Here is an 8,124-nt window from a genome sequence, read left to right as displayed (position 1 = left end):
AGTTCTGCCTGCCCTTGCAGCAGAGGTTGCAGGCTTCTCTACCCCTGGAGAAGTTTGGTTAGACTCTGCTTCCAGGGTGCAGGCTGCAGGGGCATTCATCCCCTCGGTGGCTTGGCTGGGATCTGCCCCAATAGTGGGGGCTGAAGGAAGCTCTGTGGGGGCATCTGCCCCCCCAGAAGGTTCTTGCCCTGCCATTGCTTCACATGAGGGAGGAGAAAACAATAAAGAAAACCAAAATATACAGTGGGGCTGGTGAATCTAATAGGCTGAGGTTGTGGGGGAAATGGGGTGGGGGTGGCTGAAGCTCAATGAGCTACAGCCCCACAGGAAAAAAAAAAATTAAAAATCAGGAAGGCTATGCTTGGGGAATGTGTGGGAGGGGGAAAACACACACACAAGGGCTGGGGACACTCAAGCTGGCTTACTGAGCCACACAACGAACACCAGGCCAGGGGAAGTGGACCACAGGACTTACCACACAAGGGCAAAAACACAAAGGGAAGGCTGCTAAGGCAAATGTAAGAGATGGCTGGAGCAGTGGAGGGGTTTTGTTTGTTGAAGATCAGTCCAGGAGCCCCTCCAGCCAGGCACTCAGCAGCAAAGCAATAGGTAGGAAAACAAAGCAGGATCAGATGCAGTGAGGCAGCTGTAAGGGAGTGCAGGAGCAATCCGTCAATTAGGGAGTAATTCAGTGCAGGTGTGGTTGAGTGGTGCAGCAGGGAATCTCTCTCCTGAGAGAGGACAGGAGTAGAACAGACAGCAGCAGTAACAGCAACAGCAGCAGTGGTGGTAGTAGCCATCCAGTTCAGCCACTCAAGGTGTGCTTCAGGTGAAAGTGGAGGTGAAGGTCGGGGGTGACCTGCTAAGGCAGCTGGGGCAGGCAAGGCACCTTTAGGCTCCAGCAGTGCTGGTTGGGGAGGGGCCTATAGGCAGTGCAGGCTCCATCTCCAGGCTGTCTCCTGACTGCAGCTTGGTGGTGGGCTGGGCAGCAGGCTGGAACAGGGGTACAGAAGCTGGCATGTGGTGCTGGAATGTGGTGGGCACCTCCCTGAGGGGGGGCAGTGGCATGCAGCAAAGGACCCCCCCATGGAGGGGGGGGCAGCAACAGCAGCCCAAAGGAGGAAGGGGTGCAGCCTGCTTACCCCCAAAAGCTCTGAGAACAAGCCAGCAGCTAGCAGTAGCCAGAAACAGGAAGTGGCCTGGCCATCTTCTCCCCAGAAGCTTCTGAAACCAAGCTAGCAGTAGCAGGAACAGCAAGAGCAACAACAGCAGCCTAGGGCAGAAAGGGGTGTGGCCAACTTCCTCCCAGAGGCTTATCCCCCAGAAGCTCATATTTGTATCCTTCAAATACCATGGACCCTAAGGCCCACCTGGCTAACTACTGTGTGTGGCCAATGTGTGAAATATACAACAGAATTTTTGGTACAAAGGCAAAAAACAGGACAGGAATGATGTGAGGGTCAAAAGGTCAAAACATGAAAATGAGTACGCCTGAGGGCGACAATGAGCAGAACCCTCCGGGCCATATCCACCAGTTCTCAATACTTATCCAAGGAGCCGGTGGATGCTGCCCACTGGTGCTCTGCCCAGAAACGTGCACGAATAAGTGAGAGGAAAATGGCCCCACAGTTTCTGGGCACCTCCTGGCCAGAGCCTCCTTCTTGGTCAAGTACAGGGCCCACTTGGCCAGGGCCAGGAGGAGGTTGATCGGGAGGTCCCAGGACTTGGTGGGGCTGCAAATGGGGTAACCAAAAACAAAAAGGTGGGGAGTGAAATTCAACCAGAACCTCAGAAGGAAGTTTTGGAGGTGGAGGAGGGGTTGCAGCCTGGTGCACTTGAGGGTCATGTGCAGCAGAGTCTCCCTCTCCCTGCAGAAGGGGTAGGAGACCGGGGTGTCCGTGAAGCATGCCACATTCACGCCCACGGCGATGGCTCCATGGAGGGGCCACCAGCTGAGGTCCCCAGTGGCTCATGGGATGAGGGTGGAGTACAGACTCAGCCACTGGGGTGCCCAGGCCATGCCCTCGCTGAGTAGGTCCCGCCACTTGGTATCTGGGCAAGACACAAGGGCGGCATGATGGATCATGAGGCACATGAGCATGTAGAGGTGGTGGCCATGGATGGTGGAAAAGCAGACTGGTCTGGTATCTTCCAGCCAGCTTAGGTGGTGAAGCGGGGAGCACCGTGAGGCCGGACAAGGTGCTGGCCCCATGACAAACTCCTGTGGGCTGGAGGACATGGGGGGGGCAGCGGAGAACTGCCACCGCGCAGGACCTGGTCAACATAGGCAAGGGCGTTGGGATGTAGGGCCTCAGAGGCTCCTGAGGGCAAGGAATCCTAAGCTGCTGGCCAGGGCAGGTTTTTACACTGCTGGAGCCAGCACAGTTGGAGGCCCCAGGCTCTAGCTCCCCCTGGCTGCAGATCCATGAGGAGCCAGGCAGGGTTATTTTGCCCCAAGTGGCACAATTTGCTCCACAACAAAGTGCATGTCCGGGCATGTGTGCTGAGGCAAAAAGCCCCGGCTCAAATTTGCACCACTTCTATTTGGGCTGCTGCAAGCGCACATGCTTTCAAGTGTGAATGTGCCTTCTGGGTCTTTCTGATACATGGCAGTGCAGATTATGAGGACTGCAGGATGCATAGATTTTTCATACAAGTGATAGTGTTTAGCAAGTTATTGAAAACTGATAGTTATATATTTATGTTATACCCCAAACCTGGGGATTATAAGATGGATATATTTATTCTATTTTTAACATCTTGAAAGCCATCTGGAGTGCAGTGCATTAACAGCTGTCCTCAAAGTGTTCGTTCTTTTAATGGCATCTTTCAAATTAGTACTATAAATATACTGTATGTGTAGATTTGCATAGCTGTGTATCAAGCCTGTACATTTTCCAACCTTAAAAGAGAGGTTTTGAAACTACATAATTGGATGAAAAGCAACATGTTGATCTGGTGGTGATGTTTTATTGTCAAAATATGATGTTTTGTTGAAGCTGAATAACTTGGAATTCACTGGGCATGAATAACTTTAGGCTGGAAATTAGAAAAAGTTTTCTAATCATCAGACAAAACACTCTGGAACAGACTTCCAGTAGGGGTTGTGGAAGCAAAAATCCTAATTAGTTTTAAGATGGACCATAAGAAGTTTATGAAAAGGATTATGTAACATGTTTTTTGAAATAGCAGAAGACTGGTTTGACTCAGGAAGTCCTTTCCAGTTTTGTGCCCTATGTGTTTGTATTTCATGGAGAATAATCAATTTTGATAATACTTCTAAGGTCCAGAGTGGGCCCTCAAGTTTTCTGGCAGAAAGAGAAAGGGAGGCAGACAGATAGAAATCAGAGACCCAATTTTTTTATCTCAAACTGACATAGCTCTGTTTTGCAAAACACATTGAATAGGTTTTACCTCCAGTTCAAAAACAAATTATGAAAACTATAAAGTTGTTACTAAACAGAATTTATCTCCTCTGGCTACCTTGAGTCAAAATGTCAATACTGAATACTTTACAGCCTTACCTTCGGTCCTGGAAGGCCTTGAGGACCCTACATTTGAGATAAGAAATAAGAAAAATGGTATCTTACTAAGCTAGTTTTAAATCACAGTATCCTGGTTCCACATGCAGTGTGTTAACTTTTGTTTCTGAGACGCTGGACTCACATACATTTAAATAAACATTGCCTCAGAATATCTTTCTGTCTGTATTAAGATGCACTTCACATACTGCTCCAGTTTGGTAAAGCAGAGAGTCTATCCAGGCACAGCCTGACAGTGGCTGTCTGCTACTAAGATTGTCTCCCTGGTTCATCCTCTCATCATATCATTCCCTTTCCTCTAACCCCTTTCTCTTTGCCTGTGCCTTTTCCTTTCTTTACCCTTAACACTCATTGCACAATAGATTTACTCTTGTTTGCAGGATTTAGTATCAGTTGTATGAGTTGTATCAGTTGCCTGCTTCACTCTCTTAGGCTGCGTCCACACAAGCATGGATGTTTGGTTCCTCGGGGACAACTTGAATGGGCACACCTTGTGCCACCACTAGTTATACTCAGGGAATGCCTGTGCCATGTGCCCTTTAGAGTGTGGCAGGTTACCCCAGGTTGGGTAGGGGAGGCTGCAGCAGTCTTACCTGGGATGCTGGGGTCCTCCTGGGGCTGCAGCAGTGACAATCCTGCCACTCAGAGCCTGGCCAGAAGCCGGAGCTTGGCTCTGGCCGGCCAGGCTCCAGATTTGAATGGTGTGTGATGCCCCTGTGTGCACCACTCCACTTTTTTTTTTTGCATGGTTTTTTTTAACCCCTGGATATCCAGGGGTCAAAAAAATCCCTGCGCTGCTCCCTTGCAGTGTGAAGAACAGCTGAATATGCAGTATGTTCAGCCTGTCCAGTATGTTCCGCACAGCCATGCTCATCTGGACACAGCCTCAGTGTTTCCAAGCTTCAGTACATCCAGTGCTTTTCCTCCTCAAACCCTTACACACATTTTTCCATGCCACATTTTATGCAAGTGACATAGTCCTTGGTAAAATCTGTACAGCCACTGCCCCATCATTGTTCAACTTCTTCCTCATGATGCATCCCCCCAAAATAATTAATCAAAACTTACTGAAGCACCAGGTGGACCTTGGGGCCCAGGTGGCCCAGATACCTAAAAATGAAAAGTAAAATAGTCATTCCCATAATAAATGCTGCAGCAAAAGCACAAGCTATGATTAGCGGAAAAGCAGGAAGTTGGGCGGCTCATGAAGCCCGTGGAGATGCTATTGTGTTGGTGATAATGTGGTTTGTGTGGGACGAGCAGAGTTCCAAGAAGCACTGGTGCCAAGATTCAATTTTGCCCCTTCTGATCTTACAGGGAAAAAAAAACAATACTTACTGACTCCCCTGGGTTTCCTTTTTCTCCACTTTCTCCAGGTTCTCCCTTCTCTCCCTGAAAAACACAACAATAGAACCAATGCATACAGTAGCACCAATGAGAGGTCTAGCTTCATGACTAGTAATGTATGATATAATCACAATGTTAGAAGAAGAAATCACTCAAAAGTGTAAAGAAGACTTAACATTTATTCATATAATTTACATACAGATGCCTGAAAGTATTGCCACACAGTGGATTTTCTGTGGGGTGTGGACAGTTAGGCTAGTATCTGTTGTTCTTACACTGGCATGCAGGGTACAATTTTCAAAGGTGTCTGGAGTATGTCTCCTCTGCAGAGAGCAGTATGGTGTAGAGATAGCCAAGCATGGAGCTCAGTGTGAGAAGTAGAGTAAACTGACCTGCAGCAAACTGCATGCTGCTGTGGCTGGATTACAACTAGTGTCTGAGCTAGATCATTAGCTATCCTATACCACACTGGAGTCATCAATGTAGACAAACATGATATAGGAGTCCAAACCCTATTAGATTTCAATGAGATTTAAACCAATTTTCAAAAGTGACATAAGGACTTGGGAGTCTCAGGTTTCTCAGTCACTGAAGTGCTTTTGAAAATATTAGCCTTAGTATTTTGTACTTTCTGTATCCTCTGCTTAACCCATCTTAAAAAGTCCATGTTTCTTTGCACTCTTACTGTAAGTCCTGGAAGTCCAGTTGGACCCGGTAATCCAGAAGATCCTGGTATCCCTTCCTCACCTTGTTCTCCTTTCTCCCCGGCTGGGCCATCGAGACCCTACAGAGCAAGAAAGACTTTTGTTTCTTTCAGTATTTAATCATGCAAATGAGAGAGTGACAACATTGAATCAAAAGGTGAAAAGCTCTTTTTGTTCCGTGAACTTTGGTGGTAATCTTTACCCAGGTGACCCATGAAACTTGTTCCTTCCCTCCAATAGAAACCCCTTGGTTACTAGTGCAAATAAGGATATACATGTGCTTAAATGTTTTACTTCCTGAAGACCTTAATAGCCATTGTGAAATGTTTTATTTCTGCAACTCTGGGTATTATGCCCATGCTTAATATGATGCTTACACTGAAATGTTTTGCTGGATTGGTGCCATAATCTCATCCTAATACTAACCATAAGATGGTGGATATATGTGGAATCTCATGGAAAACATGTTCTATAAAGCATAATTAATTATCATTTAATTTGGAGAACCTATTAAGATGTGACACTGCTAACAGCTGGGAGTCTCAACACTTCTACATTTACATACAATGTATGCTACAGTTGACCCTGTCCCTAAATTTTGCGTCTGAGATTCTCAGTGTTCAAGGGGGTTCATATCTAGACATTTCTGCCCATTTCTGCTGTGAACTTCAGCAAAGACAATTCACTGCTCTAAGGTGCTTAGTACCTACTCACCGGTGAGCCAGCTTGTCCTGCCTCCCCTTTGTCTCCTTTCAGTCCTGGAGTCCCCATAAGTCCAGGCTCTCCCTTTAATCCTGGAGGTCCATCCTTTCCTGAGGGCCCTTGGGGACCAAGAGGCCCCATTTCTCCTGGTTTACCTCGTGGACCCTAAAAAATACCCATACCATTAAAAATAGTACTCTATACAGTTAGGTCAAAGGGCCTCCCAACCCTATCAGTCCACTGTGTTAGCATGATTAAGCCCCCCATTTACATTTGGGTTGACTGGGAAAGCTCTTTTGAAACAAGTCCAGGGTGGCACTTGAACTGGAGTCATAAGACAACACCTTAATCAAGATGTTTCTGCTGTTGTTTACAACTTGGGAAAGAAATAAAAAAAATTAGGGCAGGAGTCAATGGACCTAACTGTCATTATTCCAGCAATGTGAAGGGGAATGTGCAGTAAATGTATTGTACAGAGAGATAAAAAGTCAAGGACTTATTGAAAACAAGACTCAATCCCTATTTCTCAGTTGTAACATTCGTTGTAGGTTGTCTGAAACAAGTGGTGGAGTTTACTGGTACTTTCATATCAACTTTCTTTTTTGCAGAAAAAAATGGTTTTTACAACTGCAAGTAACCTTTGAATAATGGGAAAAACATTACTGCAATTGCTTTACGTAAAAGAGATGTATGACTGTTTAGTGAAAAGGCAGGTGTGACAGGGAACCCCCTACCTCTGTTACTGGAAAGTAGAGCACAGGGTTGGATAGGGAGAACAATGCCAGTGTAGCCTGCAAAAAGCCTGGCATGTGTGGCAGGCTCACTGCTTTTGCTTTGCAAGCCCGGCTTGGAGAAGGACACTTTGGATTGGTGGAACATTTCCACCAATCAGGTAACACTTGGGAGAGGCTTACCCCGCCCCTACTGGGGGTGGAGGGGGGATGAGAGGAGCCCCTGGACCTGATTGAAGACTGTGCTTCGCAGGTCTGGCAGACTTCAGGGGCAGGGCCTCTGGTGTAAATAAAAGCCCAGTGTGCTCAGCATGCTGGGCAGATGTAGCAAGGGACTCAAGAAGAGCGGAGCCAAGAAAAGCTGGGGAGCTCTCCCCCAGCAAGCAATAGGCCCAAGGCTCCTGAAGCCGCCACTGGAGCAGCCTTGGGAGCAGTGCGAGACTGCTCGGACTGTTGATGGCACGTGGGGACTGTGCGGGGAGACCTGGTCCTGGGAGCAGTGTGAGACTGCTTGGGCCCATCATGGTGCACGGAGCCCAGGCTTTGGGAGTTGCAAGTAGTGGCTCAAGCCTGCAACCCTGGCAGGGCCAGGGGGCCACACAGTGTACAGGAAAATGCACAGGGTAAGGGCCTTGGGGCTGCAGTGAGGTGACTCGGTCTCCATCTCCTGGCAAGTGGCCAGGTCCCCTGGTGCGCAGGGTGGTGCCTTGGGAGCCAGGGAGCAGTGGAGGCTGCTTGGGTTAGCCACCCTGCATGAGGATAGCTGGCTGGATCCTGAAGGGCCTGGCCTGTGCTAAAAGAGCCCTCAGTGCCAAAGCCAGGGCATGGGGAAATAGTAGTGCTGCAGTGTGAGGCCCAGCACCCAGAAGCCAGCAGCGGTGGTGCAACAGCTTAGCGGAGCTGAGCCCTTGGTGCCTTGAGCAGGGTACAGGATGGGTAGGAACCCAGCGGCGCGGGAGAGGCCTGCAGAGGCACTCCAGCAGAGAAGACCCCATCAAGCTGCACCCTGACCACCACCACCTTGGGTCCCACAGGGGAAAGATGTTTGGGGCGGGCAAACCCAGAGAAGGGGCTGGGTGAGCAGCCCTCCCCCCCCCC

General features: G+C 48.5%; 1 protein-coding gene across 4 annotated transcripts in view; it reads right to left on the bottom strand.

Annotated features, from left to right (window-relative positions):
* COL13A1 (collagen type XIII alpha 1 chain) overlaps positions 1 to 8,124 on the bottom strand; it is a 185,096-nt gene that overhangs the window by 24,939 nt on the left and 152,033 nt on the right. For all 4 annotated transcript variants that reach the window (XM_019538523.1, XM_019538524.1, XM_019538525.1 and 1 more), the window contains 5 exons: positions 6,308 to 6,460; positions 5,575 to 5,673; positions 4,881 to 4,934; positions 4,611 to 4,652; positions 3,525 to 3,551 (listed from right to left, as the gene is read on the bottom strand). In XM_019538523.1, coding sequence (XP_019394068.1) covers positions 3,525 to 3,551; positions 4,611 to 4,652; positions 4,881 to 4,934; positions 5,575 to 5,673; positions 6,308 to 6,460 — 375 coding nt within the window. The remainder of the gene's footprint in view (positions 1 to 3,524; positions 3,552 to 4,610; positions 4,653 to 4,880; positions 4,935 to 5,574; positions 5,674 to 6,307; positions 6,461 to 8,124) is intronic.

The sequence above is a fragment of the Crocodylus porosus genome, unplaced genomic scaffold (genome assembly GCF_001723895.1).
Source record: "Crocodylus porosus isolate Cpor-Errol unplaced genomic scaffold, CroPor_comp1, whole genome shotgun sequence".
Classification (NCBI taxonomy): Eukaryota; Metazoa; Chordata; order Crocodylia; family Crocodylidae; genus Crocodylus; species Crocodylus porosus.
The sequence above is the reverse complement of the archived record's forward strand: the minus strand, read 5'-3'. Positions and strand labels throughout refer to the sequence as shown.